Here is an 18,946-nt window from a genome sequence, read left to right as displayed (position 1 = left end):
GTGGTCTTTCTTAAATCCCAAATCTCTTATAAAAAGAATCATTAAAAAATCTGAAGGAACCTCAGAGGTCATCCGATCTAACCCCTTGCCTATATTAATGTCTGCTTCTTCCTTCGTGACTATAGGGGCCTTTTCCCGTGATCTGAACTCGGAAAGCTTCACTATAGAGACGACGGGATGCTGCTCTAATTCTTTTTTTAAATCTCTATAGGACCATTCGGTGGGAGGCGGGGCGGGGCTGGAAGCGAGGCCCAAGCGCGTCACCCAACTCTTCTCTCGCGCGTGCGCAGAGCCGTGCCTTGGTCGGCCCGTCGCCATGGCAACGGGGGGAAGCCGTTGGAAAGGAGCCGTTGAAGGGAGAAGCCGGTGTGGTTGGGTGAAGAAGGGGCTCGGGCAACCAGGCTTCCCCCGGTAACATCTCCTTAGTGAGAGGAAGGACGGCGAAGACACCTTGAGTGGGCAGCAAAGAAGAGAAAGAGAGGAGGGTATTAAATGGGGACAGCAAGCTGGGGTGGGGCGTGTGTTTCAAAGAGGTGCTTGGGCTAAGCAGACCTGTCTGGGAACCCATGCTCAGTTACGTGACGTCCGGCTGCAGCTATTGCTCCCGAGCAGGGATTGTGCTCAGCTTATGCCCAGAGAGGCATCCTGTGTTGCTTACTTTAAGTGGGCTGCTGCATAGCGCAAATCACGCAGTGGTTCTCAGCCTGTGGGTCCCCAAATGTTGTTGGACTACAACTCCCATCATCCCTGAGCTCTGGCCTTGCTAGCTAGGGGTGACGGGAGTTGTAGTTCAACAACATCTGGGGACTCGCAGGTTGAGAAAGGCTGCTGGGGGTGAAATTTAATTTTTGCAAATTTATTCAATGAGTGGTTTTGGGTGCAAGGAATTCAATTCTGCTATTATTTTTGTTGTTGGACAACATTTAGCTTGGTAAGTTCACATTTGATGAGGAAGCACGTAAACTGCTTCTGGAAAACCAAATAATTTTAATTTTGCCTTCTGAAAGTATCGGCTAATGCTTAAATTAATAATAACAAGTAATATAGCTGCAAGTTCTTGGCAATCATTTTTAGGTGACGCTGTGGTCTAAACCACAGAGCCTAGGGCTTGCTGATCCCCGCAACAGGGTGAGCTCCCGTTGCTCGGTCCCAGCTCCTGCCAACCTAGCAGTTCAAAAGAACGTCAAAGTGCAAGTAGATAAATAGGTACTGCTCTGGTGGGAAGGTAAACAGCATTTCCGTGCAGTGCTCTGTTTTGCAAGAAATGTGGAGTCATGCTGGCCACATGACCCGGAAAGCTGTTTGCGGACAAACGCCGGCTCCCTCGGCCAGTAAAGCGAGATGAGTGCCGCAACCCCAAAGTCATCCATGATGGTCTTAATTGTCAGGGGTCCCTTTACCTTTATGCAATTTTACTTTTTTACTTACCCCAACAAAACTAAATTATATTAATTTAACCAAAATATATTTTAAATTCCCAAGTCACGTTGCAACTTTTTAGCACACCTCATTTTGGGAATTTGAAAGGTGAAAAATTCAACACATGTTGTAGGGGAGCGAGCAGATATATCAACAGTGTTGTGGGCACCTTGAAAAGCAACGAACAACACTACATCTCAGAAGTCAGGCATATAAGTGAGTGTGGGACTGTGGCATAAGGGGCAGACACATACCTAGGGGTAAGCCGCATTGAATGTGATGCCATCTACCATATGATGCTGCACTGTAATGTATTTCTACAGTAGGCTACAAGAGAGGGGAGAGATGGGACCACAGCTGTGCTGGAAGACCAGCAACATTTGGCTCCTCATTCCAGCTGGCCACTACAAGAATTATGTAACTGAGAAATGGGGCTTAGGTTTTACCTGTATTTCTTCCTACATCCTCCTAGTCCTTTTCCCATTTTTGTCACCTGTTAAATTATGAGCCCAAGTACTTACCATCAATATTTGTAGGCTGTCCTGGGAGCTGTTCTTTGGCAGAAAAGCCGGATAAAAATGCTGTAAATAATAAAATAGTGGACTGTAATTTCTTATCAAACCAATGTACTATTAGTGGGGCAGAAGAGTTCATGGACCAGCATCTTGCCACCTGTCTGTTTATTTCAGGTATGAAGGGCTTCTGGCCTGTGGGCCTATTATACCCAGCTGGGGTTCTAATTTGGTCTGCTGTGCTATTTTTCCTTTGCCAAATGCAGGCACATTTATTCATTTACAAGATTTGTATACGGCTTTTCTCACACAATGGTTCTCAAAGGGGTTCATGGTCATCATACAAAATAATGAAACATTTAATTTAAAACTATGATTTGCACATACAGTTATGCTTGAATGATCTGAATAAATACAAGGTAGAGAGTTGTGGGGCATGCTGTAACTTTCCTGTTGTCTCTCAGTAGGAACACTTCAAAATGCATCCACTCAATGAAGAACCTGGGTCAGGAGAGGCTGTTGCAGGGGAAGAGAATGGTCAAGGGATGAAAGACTGCAGGCAGGTGGACCCCTATTCCAACAATGAGGACAACTTCACAAAACCAGGTAGTTCTTGCAATCGGAGGCTGTGTGTGTGTGTAAGTTTTGAACATGAAGTAATTTTGACAACACATTGGCTAAAATGAATGACAAGGCACAACTTTCTGCAATTTTGTTAACATATTTTTTAATTTGGCAAGATTTATATAACGCTTAAAAAACCCTGAAGTGGTTTGCATACAATAATATTAAATACCAATGTTAAGATTTAAATTAATCTATTATTATTTTTAATTAAGAATAGTAAGGGGGACTGAGTACTTCCCTGCTTTACTACACAAGCATAGGAGTTTTTGTATAGAACTGAACAAAATGTGGCCAACTTTGGGAATGTTCACCGTTTTTATCGCAATGATGCCCTGTCATTTTCCTGACCTTTTCTTTTCTTGCACTTGTAAAAGCTCCAGCAAGAGAGAGAGAGCCACATATAAAACTAAATTAATGCAGACATACACTGCAGTGCAAATACAGTCCCTACAGATACAGATCCCTCTGTTGTGAACAGATGTGTATATTCTGGAATATTACATGCATGCAACAAAATGAAATGAGAGGCCTCCCTCTGGAGTGCCCATCTCTTTGTTTGAGTTAGCAGATTTAAACATCCACTGAGCCTGTTTCCATCTGTCTGAATTTTAGAACTACAGCCTCAACTCCCAGAAGGAGAACAAGGAACAGAAAAAGATCCTGCCAATGAGCAACTGAAGTCGGAAATTATTAGGAATGACTGTGGTAATGGAGAACCAGGTAAATTACATGAAAAATATCAGTACTATAAGTTACAGACCTATGAAAGATATTGCCACATTAAATTTCCCGTCAGGATCACACACTCCCCCTGGGTGTTACTATGGGGGATTTCTCTGATCCTTAGTCAGCAGGAAAACACTGGGTGCATTGCTTGCCCTCATGCTCAAAAGCTAGATTAAGTGGCTGGTATATGGTGTGATGGACTGGGTGAATGATGGGACCATGTAACTTTTGTTCTCAAGTATTTTCTAGCTGGGTTATTCTACTCCACAGTTGCATACTGCAGCCACCCTTTGCGCGCGGAGGGGGGGGGCGTGTGGGAGAGAGACTTACTCCTGTGTCTTTACCAACTGTCTTGGTGCTTTTAAGAGCATAAGAACTGCTTTGCTGGGTCAGACCAAAAATATTGATTTCAAGTCTGTGATCATGGGAGGCTTCAGTTTTCTTGGAATTTAATTCTTTTTTATGTTCAATTTCAGGCAAAGGAGTAAGGCCAGTCAGACTATTCATTTCACATAGCAAAGGTGGGAGGAGGCCAGAGAGAGCCTGCAGCAATGTATCTTGTTTATTTCTTGATTACATTTTTATCTCCCTTTTCTTCCAAAGAGCTCAGTATGGCATATTGGTTATACTGCAGCTATCAGTAGGTATTACTGTATGTAACAATTAGCTCATTGAAGAAACTTTAGTTTCTGCCTTTAAGGTGAATTTCTTGGATCTATACATTTAAAATACATTCTGCAATATACTGTATTTTCACATATAATCTCCAAGCACCACAGAAGAGAGGCAGCTCTGTGACCAACATACATCAACAGAATGAGGAAAATAGAAATGGTGACCAAAAGCCGGTGGCTGGCTCATCCTGTGAACAATCAAACAAACAAGGTGGTTTGAGGTAATTTAGTTTTTATTGGTGGTCTTAAACAAATCAGGGAATTTTTTTATAGTGCTGCCAGTCTCTTAACCATGTCAAGGTATTATGAGTAGGCTCACAGGTTACCCTCCCCGACATGAATTCCCCAGTCACTTCCCTTAACATTAGTGTCATGCTATGTCTACAGTGGTGCTATGGTTAACCAAAGTTAGCTTTTAATTAAAGTTTGAAAACTAGGGTTTTGAAGCTGGATCAGTGTCAGTAATGAACTCGATAACATAATTATAAAATCCAGACTACTTGTTGGTTTTGCACTGATTCTTTGTGTGAAAATTCTCTCAAGAGAGCATGCATTTTATGCAGCCAGCATAAAATATCACAGATTTCAGATACGCAACAGCTGACCAAAAATAATACCCTCTTTATTGCTAAATCTCACCCCTCAGCAAACTTTAAAACAACATTCTTTAGCTATTATTCTGGCTGGATTCAGTGTTCTGTATGCAGTGCCTCTGCTTCCCCTCTGAAAGTGTAATCCAAGGATTGGGGAACTTTCTGAACCTTGGGGAGGAGGTTAGTGAAAATATCAATATTAAGCAGCACATCTACCTTCTAAATAAGCAGGTGGAGCTTCTAGAGTATGTAATCTACTCACACTACTCGTTAATGTTTTAGAATGACCAAAAAGATACTGAGGGACCTCTGCAAACAGCATAAATTGTATGTGACTCCATCCTTGAACGACACCCTCTATCTCCATTACAAAGGTAAGGGCCAATCTGCTAGCTATATTGTAGCAAAAGAACTGAACATGAACACCTGAGAACATAGAAATATAATTTGTTGAAATATTGTAGAATTTAAATCTAGGTCAATGTATACAAATATTTTATTAAATGTTTCAGAATCAAGTGCACGTTTCAACTCCCATCTGTTCTGGCATTCTTTGTTCAACAACAGCCAGCAGATGCCTCTGGAAGCAAACCAGTAGAACATGATGGGGATAGTCTTCTCCTTTCTCCAGCATATACCAGTATCTGGTATTGATGTCCACAGTCTTAACAGGGAGGATAATTCTGTGATTTTTTGTGGCAATTCTGTAGGTGAAGATCAAGACTCAAGCTAAAGTTAGTAAGCCCAGGTCCTATGCATCTTTATGGAGTAAATCTCACTGAACCAAAAGGAGCTTATTCCTTTCTTTATATGAGCCCCTCTCAGTTCAGTGAGATTTAGTTCATCATAAGGATTTATAGCATCTGTAAATGGATCTTTGACAATATATATAATTTTTAAAATCAGCTGTGAGAGGTTCAGATTTTAATAGGAGCAGTGGCAGTGGGGAAAGGGGTGTTTAACTCATGGTTTTCCCAATCTGAATTGCTCCTCCTCTCCCACAGCTGTTAACCCTGCAGGGGCAGGGTGTGGGGGATACTGGTTCAGTGTTGCTTTCAATGTAACTAACTTTCAGTGGAGTGTATTAGCTCGATTGGCCCCCTGGATCTCCTTACCTGCAGCAAAAATGAAAGCAGGCTCTGCTTCTTTTTTAAGGTCTTCTTCAAATAACAGTTGGCTAGTTGGTTAAGCCAGTATTTGTGTACCTATGTTTAAGTAATTTTATGTGTGCAATGCAGATATCACCCAATAGAGGGACTTATTTGTTCATGCATTTTGCCCGCTATGACATTCATGAGTACTTTCTGTTGTGTTTGTAGTTCTGAAATATGGTCCATGTTGCCATTGTGTTTACTGCATTTTTCTTCCTGCAGGATTTGATCGTCTGGAGAACCTGGAAGAATATACAGGATTGAAGTGCTTATGGCTGGAATGCAATGGCTTGACTAAGATTGAGAACCTGGATGCACAGACAGATTTGCGTTGCCTTTATCTGCAGCTGAATTTAATAAATAAAATTGAGAATCTTGAACCCTTGGAAAAGCTGGACTCTCTCAACCTCAGCAACAATTATGTCAAGACAATTGAAAACCTCTGTAAGAATTCTAACTTCACTGAAATAAGATCCATAACCTGAACACAGTGTTATTTAGTGGTGTTACTGTCATACATGTAGGGGCACCAATGTGTTAAAACTCAGTGCAAAGCATTTCCACAGCAATTTCTGGTGGCTTCTGTGGAGGCAAATTTTGTTGTTGGCATCTGTCTGTCTTGAGAGACGATGGTGTCCGCCAATGGGGGTGAAGTCAAATCACTGTGTTAGCAGCACTGAAGTGACCTCCCTGGGTTGTAAGCCTGGATGGTGTCTATGGAGGTCCAGGGCTGCGCAGACAACAAGACTCTCTCCTCCCCCATCAGCCTCTTCCCCCCCCCATTAGCCTCATTGATGTGCTTCAAAGGAAAGCAGAGCAATATGCACTGAGTCAAAAGGAGCAAGGAAGAACATTTTCAGCACTGAAAGTCTTCAGTGCAAACTTTTTCTTTAAATTCCTAACAGTGGAGCGAGCCAGATTCGGAACCAGTCGGGTGTGGGGCATGATAGTGAATGCTGAAGCATTTTAACCCTTAGCTCCACACAGGGTCCTTATCTCAAACAAGCCCGTGTGCCTGTAATTTGTGAAGGGAATGACACAAGGATGGTAACACAAGGGCACAAAATAAAACTTGCACATACTTCGGGCCTGAAAATGAACTAATGTCTATAGTCATATGCCCAAGAGAAGCAATGCTGCAGCCTCATCATGAAGTGTGTTTATTGATCAACTGCAGAGTAAGATTAGTTCCCCCCTACATCTAATCTAAATTCCCCTTCTTGAAATAGACCCCTTGCCCCTTAAACTGTTGTCATCAGACGTACCTCTATACTTACATTTAACTAACAAGCATTCCTAATTAGAATTCTGTGGCCAGTTAACCTGGACCCCTATACTCTGGGACTGAACTGGGCTTTGCGGTTCCAGTTTGGTATGACTGAGGACTTTCCAATGTTTCAGAGGACAATATGTGGGTGGGTGCATTTTAATCTTGTACAGTATACCCACAAGCAGAACTTTCTGAGAATCTTGCCCCTATGTCTAAAATGGCAACCTTGATTGGGCTGTAATTGGTTCGGGTAGCATAATCTTGTTGCCTTTGTTACGATTCCTTGATTTATTTGGCAGTCCCATTCATTTTACTTATTCTAACAGTATCCTTACTTTTCAACAGCTTGTTTGAAAGTTCTGCACACTCTACAGATTGCTCACAATCAGCTGCAAACAGTTGAAGACATACAACACTTACAGCAATGCCCAAGTATCAGTGTCCTTGACCTGTCTCACAATAGGCTAGATGATCCAAACATTTTAGATGTCCTGGAGACCATGCCTGATTTGGTAAGCAAAGAATGACTCTTAAGATTTCTTTAACTGATCCACCATTTCTTAGGCACAGAATGATTCTGTTCCACTGATCTTACTGTGCTGTGGAAGGATATATGCTGTATCAAGTGCTTCAGGGACATTAACATGCCTTAATAAAATTTAGAGTCGGGTGGTAGGAGAGGGGTTACTGTAATAAATTTGCATAATCAGGAAACAAAATCCTTGATGGGTTATGTCAATATGAGTATGCTTGATTCAGACCAGCCTTATGCAAGAAGAACAGGGGCCACAAGGAACAGGTAGCAGGTTTAGCTCCTACCCCAGTAATGTCTCTGAGTTCACCTTTTTCCTTTCTTCTGCAGGAGTGAATGAGAAGGTGCAGTTACTTCAGTTATGCTTGCAGTGTTGCTATGGGGGTTAAGTGAACAAAAGTTTACTCAAAGCTGATCCTATGAAAATGATTTAAATAGATTTATATTCAACTATTTTTAGTTCCAGGATGGCTTCACATATTGTACAAAAATAATTTCTACTGTTGTATTTTAAATTGAAGCTGTTTTGCTTTTTTTTATTGCAGCGTGTATTGAACTTAATGGGAAATGAGGTAATAAAGAAAATTCCTTATTACAGGAGGACACTTACCATCAGATTGAAACATCTGACATATTTGGATGACAGGCCAGTGTTTCCAAAGGACAGGTAAAGTGGGAAAGGAGAGAGTGAAGAGATGACTAGTCCGAAATATTATTAGTAGCCTAATCAATTTTGACTATGTTGTCTGAAAAACGGATATATTAACAACTAACTTCATGGGGCTGTTATAATACACACACACACCAGTATGGCCTGTAAGATTCTGATCCTGATCCTAAACAAATTGCTTCAGCTCACAAATGTGACAACCCCCAAAGCAATCACTTCAGGAGAGCAAGCTTGTGACTGGGGCAACAGAGGTAGCATAATTTAAAGACAGTCTCATTCATTCATTCACTTTGTTTGTATGCCACTTTTTCACACAAGAGTCATGCTCAAAGTGGCTTACAACAAAGAAACGGATGCATTTTGAACAAACACTACAAAAACAATCTCTTAATAACATAGCAAAACAGAAATATAAGAACACAGAGAAAACCAAATTTCAATACACAAATATAACAAGATTACTTAAACAACATGCAGCATCCAATAGCAAAAATAGCAAGGGAACTTCACAGTCTCATCTTAGTCCTAGAAACACTCCTTCCTGATGTTACTCCCCCAATACTGACCAATCCAAATTGTAAAATGTATGGAGGAGGTCCTGCTTGTGGTACTGCCAGTGGGTATGATCCAGAGTGGTGGTGGCAGTGACCAAGGACCAGGCTTTCTCTGTTGTGACACCCTGATTATAGAACACCCTCCCTGATGAAGAGTGAGTTGTTGTTATTTAGACTGAAACTGAGGACCATTTTTGGTCACTGTACATGAATGGAAGGTGGGTGTCAGGAGGCAGGTAGTTGCTATGTTTTACATGGTTTGAAATATAATTTTGGTAATTTTAATTTTGTAATAATTATATTTATGATGTTGTATAACCATCAGGCTCCCTCCAGAGGAAGGGTGGAATAGAAATCCAATAAATAATAATAATTTTACAGTCCCACATAGCAGCACTGCTCGCACATTTTTTATTACTATTTTAGTTAGCCACGCCACAACCAAAGTTATCTAAAATCCATATAATGCCATCAAACATAACAATGACAATTAATTAAGCACAAACCAGGGAGAGCAAATTGCCCTTTCCTGCAAGTGCAGCTGGATGATAGGCCCAACAGCAGTACTGCACACTTTCAGGCTGTGGAAACTGCCAGACATATGAGTCAGTTCATTATGTAGACATAAGTTCCACGGAAATTAATGCAACATCATTCCATGTGTCTGATGGTACTCATCTTTATTCTTTCCAGAGCCTGTGCAGAAGCCTGGGCTAAGGGTGGCCATGAAGCTGAACAAAGTGAAAGAGAAACATGGGACACAAAAGAAAGGAAGAAGATCCAAGACAGTATTGATGCTCTTGCCGCAATCCGGCAAAAAGCTGAAGAGAAGAAAAGGCAGTGGGAAATAGAAGAAAGAGATGGAACATCAGCTGACAGTGAAGAAGGTTTGTGTTTAAACTTTTGAGCAGAACAACTGTGCCACCATAGCTCTTTTGAGCATCCAGATTCACACACTTCCAATTCGGGGGGGGGGGGGGGTAGGGTTAGTGGCAGAAGCACACTTGCTGAACTTGTCCCCTCTTTATGCCCCAGTTACTTACTACCTTCCATGCAGTCAAGGATGAACTTCCCAGAAGAGGAAAACCTTCATATCCTTTTGGAAGAAAACCAGTAAATGGACTAAAGTGACATTGCTCAACAAAAACCCAAGGATTAGTATTACTTGCATGCACACTTATTCTCTTTTTGTTTTGGGGCTGTTCTAGAGGAAGTGCCATCTTCAAGCAGCAGCACTGAGACAGACACTACAGGAAAGGACTCGTGTACTTTGGAAGTGTTGGAAACAAAGGAGAAGATTGATAAATTTGTGAAGGATAGCATGGATGCCCACAAGGAGGCTGTGGCTGAAGGAGCAATCTTAGGAGATCAGTCAGGGAGACCAGAGAGTGGTCATAGAGGTCATCATGAACAGGAAGTACAAGAATCGAGCTTTGACATGCATTCAGATTTTACATGCACTGCAGAAGGTATGTATGTATGCATCTATTTAGCTGTTAGTGCATCTTTTATCCTGGAAATCAAGGTGGCCTTCATGGGGACTCCCAGACAGTCTCCCATCCAGATACTGACCAACCACAAACCTACTTAGCTTCAGCAAGGTGGCTGCATCATGTGTCCTCAGAACATGCACTAGCAATACTAGCTGAAACACCATCCAGATTTTGGTTGTAGGGTTGGCTGGGGAAGAGGTTCATCCATTTCATTTCACCAGGGCTCTGAAGCTGGGGTTTGTTTAGTTAGGAAAGTTTATCCACATATATAGGTAACATTCTATAGGGAGGCTGCAAGAATGCTTGCATATTGCAGCATTCCACAAGAGGGACAATATTTTGTGAGTAACTTTCTACATAGTTTTGTCCAATTGACTAGCAGATCTTCATGTCAATTCTGAAGAGTCCCAGGAATGTGCAGCAGTCATGTAGAAAATGCCTCTGCAATTAAGATTTTGTGCAAAGTCAGTCATATAGGTTGCAGTGGGGCACCAGGGCCCCGTGGCATTTGACATCTTTCTGCAGGGCCTGCAAGACAGAGCTGTTGCACCTGGCCTTTGGCTTGGACTCAGTCTGACCCCTTATATGGGATTTGGTATATAAATTTCCCCCTTTTTTTTGCTGGCTCATGTAGGACCAGCATGGCTAGCTGACTCAGGTGAATATCTGATGTTTCCTCCCTTGATGGTCTTGATTTATGGGCTACTACTAGAATGAGGCTGCATTTTAAGCTGTATTTTAAGCCACATATTAATTAACTTTTTTTCTTTTTTTCTATTACATTTTATTGTAATTTATGTTTGGTGTTAGCCGCCCTGAGCCCAGCGCTGGCCAGGGAGGGCAGGGTATAAATAAAAAATTATTATTATTATTATTATTAGTAGTAGTAGTAGTAGTAGTGACAAAACAACTTTTTGACAGCTTTTTACTAGGGACAGAGCATAATACAAAAGAGAGAGAGCCCAGTATGACCTTCCCATTTCTATATTTTTATACCTAGATCTGTTAAGCGTTTTGTCTCTTTCTTTTTTTTAGAGATGCCAGTAGATAAGATGGCTACACCTGGACTTTTGCTCACTGAACTTGCTGACCCTGCAGAGATAGAACAAATTAAGTTGGATGTACCAGAGAAACTTTTTCTTGATGTATGTATTAACTGAGGGAAGAAAGGGTGGGTTATGGCCAATATGAAGCATCTCAGAAATGGGTTTTGTATTTCCACAAACTCTTAAATTTTGTATTTTAAAAATTACTTCAGTAAACTCCAGGATAACTTTAATTTTTAGGAGCTACCTGATTTGGAAGATGTAGATTTGGAAGTCTCACCAGGAGAGATCTTCACTAGAAAGGTGAGTTATTCTAATAGCACAGTGCTTTCTTAATCCTGTTTTTTTACAGTTAATTTAGGTATATTCTTAACAGAGCTACAGCCTTTTTTGAAGATCAGGAGACTCTAGAGATATTTTAATATCAGCCAATGTGTCACTCTAAAATTCTTTAGCTGATTCCACAGAGTACCTCAAGCACATATGCACAGGCATGTGTCTTCAGAACAAGTTGAAGTGTACAGATAAAATACACGGCTGTACTACTTCAAAATGTATGTAGGAGGTGTAGCAATCATGGCCCAATGGGCATGGATGATGGGAGTTATACTTTAGCAGCATCTAGAGGGCCAAAGGTTCACCACACTTACACTAGGTGCTCAGTTGCAAGCCCCACTTTCTGCAGAGATGAGCTCCACTCAGGAGTTCCAACCAGGAGCTCCTGAATGGAACCAGGTTTATATTTGGTGACCAATGCAAAATCCACTGAATGCAAGCTCCACTGCTGAGGAAGCATCAGCAGCACAGCTTAAGGTGCTCACATGTTGCTTTGTAGCCATGACTTTACTGACATCAGATGTGAGAGAGCTAGGCATCACTGGAAAAACTTCCTCATGGGCCAAATTAGAACCACTGGCAGACTAATTTGGTCCACTGTTGAGGAGTTAAACTCTCAGTGTGCTTTGGAAAGCAACATCCCTTAGAATAGTGTGAGGGTAGAGAGTATCAAGACTAGACTGGGGGAAATGTATGGGGTGCCTCACGTTCAGTTTTTTTATGGTAGCCCAAATCTCAGTTGTACAGGTGTACGGTATGTATATATCTCAATTTTAACTCATGAGTTATTGCTGCAATCCGCTCCGGTTGTATATTTTATCTTTATGAACGCTGTTTTTATTGTGTTATGTTATGTGAGCTGGTCTTTGACTGTAATAAATTATCTATAATCTATGCCAATACAGACATTTTCAAGCTGGGTTTTTTTTTACCTTTATAGCCAAGTTCCCCAAAGATTGAAGTGATTTCTGAAGCAAGTGATGGCAGAGACTACATAGTTGAAAGAAATACAGACACTTCTAGGAATATAGAGACAGAAGAGATCCCAATCTCTATCTTTTCAAACGCATGTAAGATACCCGAAGTCTGTCCGAAGGAAGCCATAGAACCCATTGTAACAGACCTTCTAACACAACAAGAGGAAGTATTGGAAGCCGAAGTACAACCAGCAAAACCCTTGATCGAAGAGATTCCAGGACCTTTGAAACCATTAACAGATGATGAAGCAGATGAATTAATCCCAGACATTGTGAAAAACGGAGAGAGCCATATTGTATCTTCTTGCACAGGTAAATTCACATAGACATGATTTTGGGTCCACCTGCTTGGGTTTTTTTAAGACACCTGTTCATTTTTTTAATAACAGGACAAATCACTGTCAGTATATGTGCCCTATAGCTTCACAACTAGGCTCTAATCCAACTATGTTCTATTAAAGAAAACAGTTAATGGTAGCTTCATCTCTTTCCAGGTCCGCACATAGTTAATGTGGCTGGCTTATAATTACAGCTAAATGCTTACACCTAAAGCCTAACTTTATTTATTTATTTTTAAAGTAACTCATTTATTTCAGTGGTGCTATACTTGAAGTGATACTTGGGGCCTAATTTCAATGAGCTTCTATGGATGTAGAGGTGTGTCCATATATGGACATCACATTTACATAGGGGCTGTGCATAGAAGAGCTGAATATGTCTCGATCTGATACACATAAAGCTTCTCCACATAATGACTACCACAATTATGGATTCTGCAGGCCCTGTTCAAGCATGAACTTTATGAGTGTAGGCTTCATGCAAACATGGATTTTTGTTTGGGTTTGCTTGGTTTCATGAATTATTGTTTTATTTTTGGTATGGTTCATTTTTATGTTCACCACTTAGAAATTCTAATTGTTAAGCAGTGTATAGATGCCTTAAGTAAATAAATATTATGGCCAATTGGTTGCCACTAGCAAATCTGGACAGGGGATAGACATGCACAGTGGGTAAATGAGGGACATAATTCCACATACAGAAGTTAGTCTAAACTGAACCTAGAATCTGAGCCTATGGAAGTCTTGATACAGCAAAAATCCTCCTATGACTGGTAGGTATTGCAAAGAGGTGCTTCCTAGAGCATAGAATTCACACACTGGTAACTGGTGAGACCCCACCATTGCTGTCCTAGCTGCACTGATCCCATTGGATCATTTGGGCTTGCCTGACACCTGCAAAGTCCTGCATCTGGAAGGGTGTTTTAAACAGTGTTTCTGCACAAGGTCATAGAATCATAGAATCATAGAGTTGGAAGAGACCACAAGGGCCATCGAGTCCAACCCCCTGCCAAGCAGGAAACACCACCAGAGCACTCCTGACATATGGTTGTCAAGCCTCTGCTTAAAGACCTCCAAAGAAGGAGACTCCACCACACTCCTTGGCAGCAAATTCCACTGTCGAACAGCTCTTACTGTCAGGAAGTTCTTGAGCATTTCCCCTAGTGCTTTAGCTTCTCAAATGTAAACATCCAGAGATTGATTATTATGTTTTGCTGCTTGAGATATGAAGTCTTCACTCATTTTTTAAGAAATGAAGTTCACAGACACTAATAATAGTTAAGAGCTTTGAGGAAAGGGGCTGTGGATAAGAAATAGTGATTGGCTTAAAGCCATATTGTGGTCTGTGGCTGAAGAGAGATTTGACCTGGGGCCTTCCTGGCTCATAGCTCACAATTTTAAGCCTTCACTGCCCTGATAATCCAAATGGTAAAGGGTTTCTTATTGCGCCCAGTGCTTTCTCTGCTGGGGACCATTCAAGGAATGAACTGCAGTGACTAATGAGCGGTCCAGTTTAGACTGAATCTCAGCTGCCAATCCTGTCTTTGGAGTAGCTTCTGGCCTAATAACTGGTCCTTCTCTTCAGGAAGGTATTTGGGGAGAGTATAGCTCCTATGTCCAGAAACTAACTGAAATTTCACCTCTTAACAGGGAATATCTCTGAAGAAGATACAGAGCCGCATACTCCTGAAAATAAATGAAGAAGTGTTGTATGAATTTATAAAATAGAAGCCAAGATATTTCCCATCGTTCATTAGCATTACTGCATAACAGCGAGTGCTGCAACCCTAACATCATTAGTCACAAATGCTTTCTGTGACACTACTTGCAGGCAAGCAATCCTGGCAAGCAAAAGTCCAGTCTCTCTTCAATAGTTGTGCCTTACTTTTACCACACTGCTGCGATCAATGGCAGAGCAGGCAGTGCCATGGTGCAGATGGGGGTCTTTCCAGGTGCTAAGCAACGAGCTCACCCACAGTATGCATCTGTGAAAGTTAAATGCCACCAAGTCAGGTAACCAACATTTAAAGTATGAATTCAGTTTTCAGTCTATTTTCTTTCATCTGTTGAGAAAAGGTTGTTTAATCAGTAGCATCCAGCAAAAATGAAGATCATTTAAGTCTCATTTATTTTGGTGAGAGTTGAGCGCATGCTTAACTTTCTCCCCCTGAAATCACACATGCTTCACTTTTGCTGGATTCTGCTCTAAGTTTGTAGAAGGTCATTGCCATTGTTTTGTTTATTTTGGTTACACATTTACTTTTATTTGTAATTCAGTCTGAGTAAATGATTTTATTCTCAACTTCTTGCATCATTTGTTAAACGACTTGTGGTGGGGCATATTGAACACCCATGACATCAGCATAGACAGAGAAACCCAACAAGCTAGGCTTCACAGAAAGGCACCAGAGGTTTTCACTCAACCCTCTTAAAAGCATCCACTCTCAATCTCCAGAACTTTTGGCTAGAGTCCACCTTCCTACAAAAGCTTCCACATTTAGTGCTCTAGTCCCACCCCCACAAAGCATCACAGCTTCTTTTGTTCATTAGGAGAGTGATGTTAGCTCCTGGCCAGGTCACCATCTTAATTTGGGGGCTCATGATCCTGATATGGCTACAAATATTATTTGTGGTATACAAGGCGGCCATTCCCAAAGTACGATCACCTTGCAGACAGGTAGTGTTGCAAGGTCTTTTTAGGCCCTGTGGCTGCTGTGGTCACAGGCTGAAGGACTATCTGGTTGAACATTGCTTGTAAATTATAATTTGACAGATGCTTAATGAATGGAATACTTTACAATTGTTTCTGCTTATATGCATCTTTGCAAATCAAAACAAATGCTAGTAGCATGTGTAAAAGTATAAGTATCACCACCCTCATCTCCTATGTATATATAATTATAAAAGCACACAGAGTTATGACTGGATGGTTGATGGCTTCTAACAGAATGCAAGTGAGACATGCAATCCCTCCCCCTATACAAATGCATTAACTGCTATAAAGATTTTTATAGTTTAACCCATGGTGACAATGTTAAGGTGAAGCAACACAAAAACAACCCACCGCCCCCAACACTGAGTGGGCCTAAACTACCTCACAGGGGTAAATAAAACAGAGCAATCCCATAGATACCTCCAAGTTTCCTGGAGGAAAGGCAAGATTACAGTAAGGGAAAATAGGGAGGCAAGTCTGTTTATCTAATATAGGATGCTATTGATATTAATACACAGAGAAATGAATCCAAGGAAAATAAAAGGCTGTGAAAGCAGAACTTTATGAGGACAAAAGAAAACCTCTTTAATTAGCATACCTTGTAAAACTTTACAAATGTACAGCATAGTGCAAAATTGCAGGTTCAGCACATCAACTTCCAAGTATAAAATAAAATAAGCATAAAATAAAATAAGCATAAAATAGCCAAGAAAACCAATCACACACACTACCTTTCAAGAAAAATTCCTTGAAGTAGAGATAATTCTATTCCCCTTGATTTTCACTTTCTGAAGAAAACTAGATAAGAGGGGTATGCACTCTAGTGAATCACTTTATAATCAGAAAAGGGCTGGGAGCTAATTTGTTTCTCAGTCAATATCATTTTTTAAAATGCTGCACCTGTATCATTGCAAGTGGCGTCTTAAGAGAGCTACAAAAATGTATAAAACACTAGATTCTACAAAAATTACAGATTGCTACTAAACAGATTGTGATAAAGCTGCAAAGGGAAGAAAATCATCTTGTCTACTCTTCAGAAATAATTCTGCCCAGCAAAGTTACGATGTGGAAAATCAGCTGAGAAGCAAGGGTGAGGGCTGTGTATGTGCATGTACACATGTGCTGCTGTGTGTTCCAATCTGTAATGTGTCTACACTTTGGTATATAGACAATGTGTGTGCACTGTGGTATGTGCATTCATATATTCTCTGTGTGTGTCCATGTCAGCTGCTAGCATTCAGATCCCAGAGGGGTTGCAATGGAATAAGGAAGCTTTTGGCACAGAAATGGTTAGCTGGCACACACGCTGGTGCTAAAGCATTCCTTCTACCTGCCCCTTTACAAATCATCACTACCACTGAGGCTATGCTTAATTTCTAAACTTAGGAGGTGCTAGGGTAAAAATCAATGCCTCTCTAGTACAGGTATGTGTGGGCTGGTGTGCTTACTGAGGAATGAGGAAGGCATGTTGCACATGCTGAGAGGTACTCTGTTATGATATGAGGTACCATGTTCTAGGTCTAGGTTCTTCTAACAAATAGTTTATCAAGACTTAGCTCTTGTCTAAAATTAATTCTGACCTAAACACATTCTTTCTCTGTTCTAAAAGGCCTAACTACTGATCGGAACTGGCTTAATAGTCATTCTCTCCCCACAAATTACCTGTAACCATGCAAAATCCCATTCTGAGAGGGTGGCATAAAAGAAATCTCAGTATCCTTACCAAGCTACATGTGCCAGGAATCTAGGGAAACTATAGCCATTAAATTGGCAATAAACCTGATAAAGTTTCAGTATAGAAGCATTGCAGTGTATTAGTAAGTAAAAATAAGGCTCTGCTGCTCTCAAAGTTTTGTAAACACCAAGAAAGCTAACTGATGCATTCTCACTCATCAATATATGTCTCACTTTCCCTTTATTTTCATCACACACAGTTTAAAGTATCCTGGAGGGAGTTTGTGTAGACATGGAGCATGCACAAATCTACAGCTAACTAGAGGAATTCTGGAGTGACTTCAGCCCTACAGCTGCCTCCATAGGGGCATTTTATGGGAACACGCTTTCTAAGAGATAATCCTGAGACAAATGATTTTCCAGGTGTTAGGAATGCTGATCCAATGTACCAAATTCCTGCAAGCCGACCAGGAACTGTGTTGAATGCCATGTTCATCCTTGCTGGACCACATGGCAGGCAAAGGAATCAACAAGATGATGGCGGATGACAGTCCAAAGCAAGGCTTGGCCAGGAATACACACATCAAACATTTTGATGAGTGCCGCTGCTTGTGCTTTTCTTTCAATGCTAAATCATGCAACCCTATTACATAGGAAGTTGCTGTCTGGATGCAACATCTCCCAAGGAATCTATCATTATCACTTTACTCCAGCTCAATAAACCATAATGTTATGCAAGATAATCCCTAGGTAATGATTTATGTAAATATCCCTAAACAGATACATTTTGGGACACCATGTAGCACAATTAGGTGACTAAAAATAACAGTCAAGTCCAGCAAACCATGGTTTATAAATCAGATTTCCAGCAAAGCACAACCTGTAAATCAGGAGTAAGTCCTGGAAAGAAATGGTCACTTTTTAGCTCACCTCTCTGATGCAAAATCCCTCCACTTTTTCCTTATTAGCCTTAACCATAATTCAACACATTACATTTGTATCAAAACTAACTATAGTTTAGATTAACCCTGTTCCCTTTTAATCAGATGTTACCCACTAACATCAAACCAAGGTTTCAAACATTAATTAAGAGAGAAATCTATGTTAGCATTAGTCATGGTTTCAAAGCAAGCAAGCAAGTGGTAAAGGAGAGAGTAAGAAGAGTTCATATTCCCAAGAATGACCCCAATATCTTGGGTTAATAAGTTCAGGGTAAGATGACAAGGAAGGGTTATTTCAAGAGAGGAGAAGTTCCATGTGTTCTCAAGGCTGGATCTCACAAATGTATTTTGAACAGCAGGAAATCAGGGCTGCATTTGTAGCCACAGGCCCTATAGATTTCTGCAAACTGCACTCACACTTGCAATTTTAAGACATGCAATGACTCTCCAAGGATCACCCAGGATTGCAAAGACAGGTGCAAATTGAAAGAAACAAATCACGTACTGTACATCCAAAAACTAACAAATTTTCAAAGTTTGCTTTTAGAAATTGAACTTTGCAGGATTTAAAATAAATAAATATAAAGCTACAACAATTATCTGTGAAGTCGTAACATTTTTTCACGTGTTCAAAAAAACAACAATCCCCAATTTAACAATGCCCATAGTTGGGAATGCTGCAAAAAAGTCAAGCTAGAAG

General features: G+C 40.8%; 1 protein-coding gene across 5 annotated transcripts; it reads left to right on the top strand.

Annotated features, from left to right (window-relative positions):
* Positions 1-309: 309 nt before the first annotated feature.
* On the top strand, positions 310-14,659 carry DNAAF1 (dynein axonemal assembly factor 1). 5 transcript variants are annotated; one of them, XM_053399492.1, is made up of 16 exons: positions 310-485; positions 1,502-1,635; positions 2,399-2,537; positions 3,171-3,278; positions 3,761-3,805; positions 4,056-4,179; positions 4,834-4,925; positions 5,925-6,146; positions 7,318-7,484; positions 8,050-8,171; positions 9,422-9,615; positions 9,937-10,197; positions 11,257-11,366; positions 11,508-11,570; positions 12,544-12,892; positions 14,569-14,659. In XM_053399492.1, the coding sequence occupies exons 3-16, from the start codon at positions 2,411-2,413 to the stop codon at positions 14,616-14,618; spliced, it is 2,034 nt and encodes a 677-aa protein (XP_053255467.1). In that variant the 5' UTR covers positions 310-485; positions 1,502-1,635; positions 2,399-2,410; the 3' UTR covers positions 14,619-14,659. The 5 variants fall into 5 exon arrangements, with proteins under 5 accessions (XP_053255467.1, XP_053255465.1, XP_053255464.1 ...); XM_053399490.1 differs by having other exon boundaries at positions 2,396-2,537; XM_053399489.1 differs by lacking the exon at positions 1,502-1,635.
* Positions 14,660-18,946: the final 4,287 nt, after the last annotated feature.

Source organism: Podarcis raffonei, chromosome 8 (assembly GCF_027172205.1).
Source record: "Podarcis raffonei isolate rPodRaf1 chromosome 8, rPodRaf1.pri, whole genome shotgun sequence".
In the NCBI taxonomy this organism is placed as follows: Eukaryota; Metazoa; Chordata; class Lepidosauria; order Squamata; family Lacertidae; genus Podarcis; species Podarcis raffonei.
The sequence above is the reverse complement of the archived record's forward strand: the minus strand, read 5'-3'. Positions and strand labels throughout refer to the sequence as shown.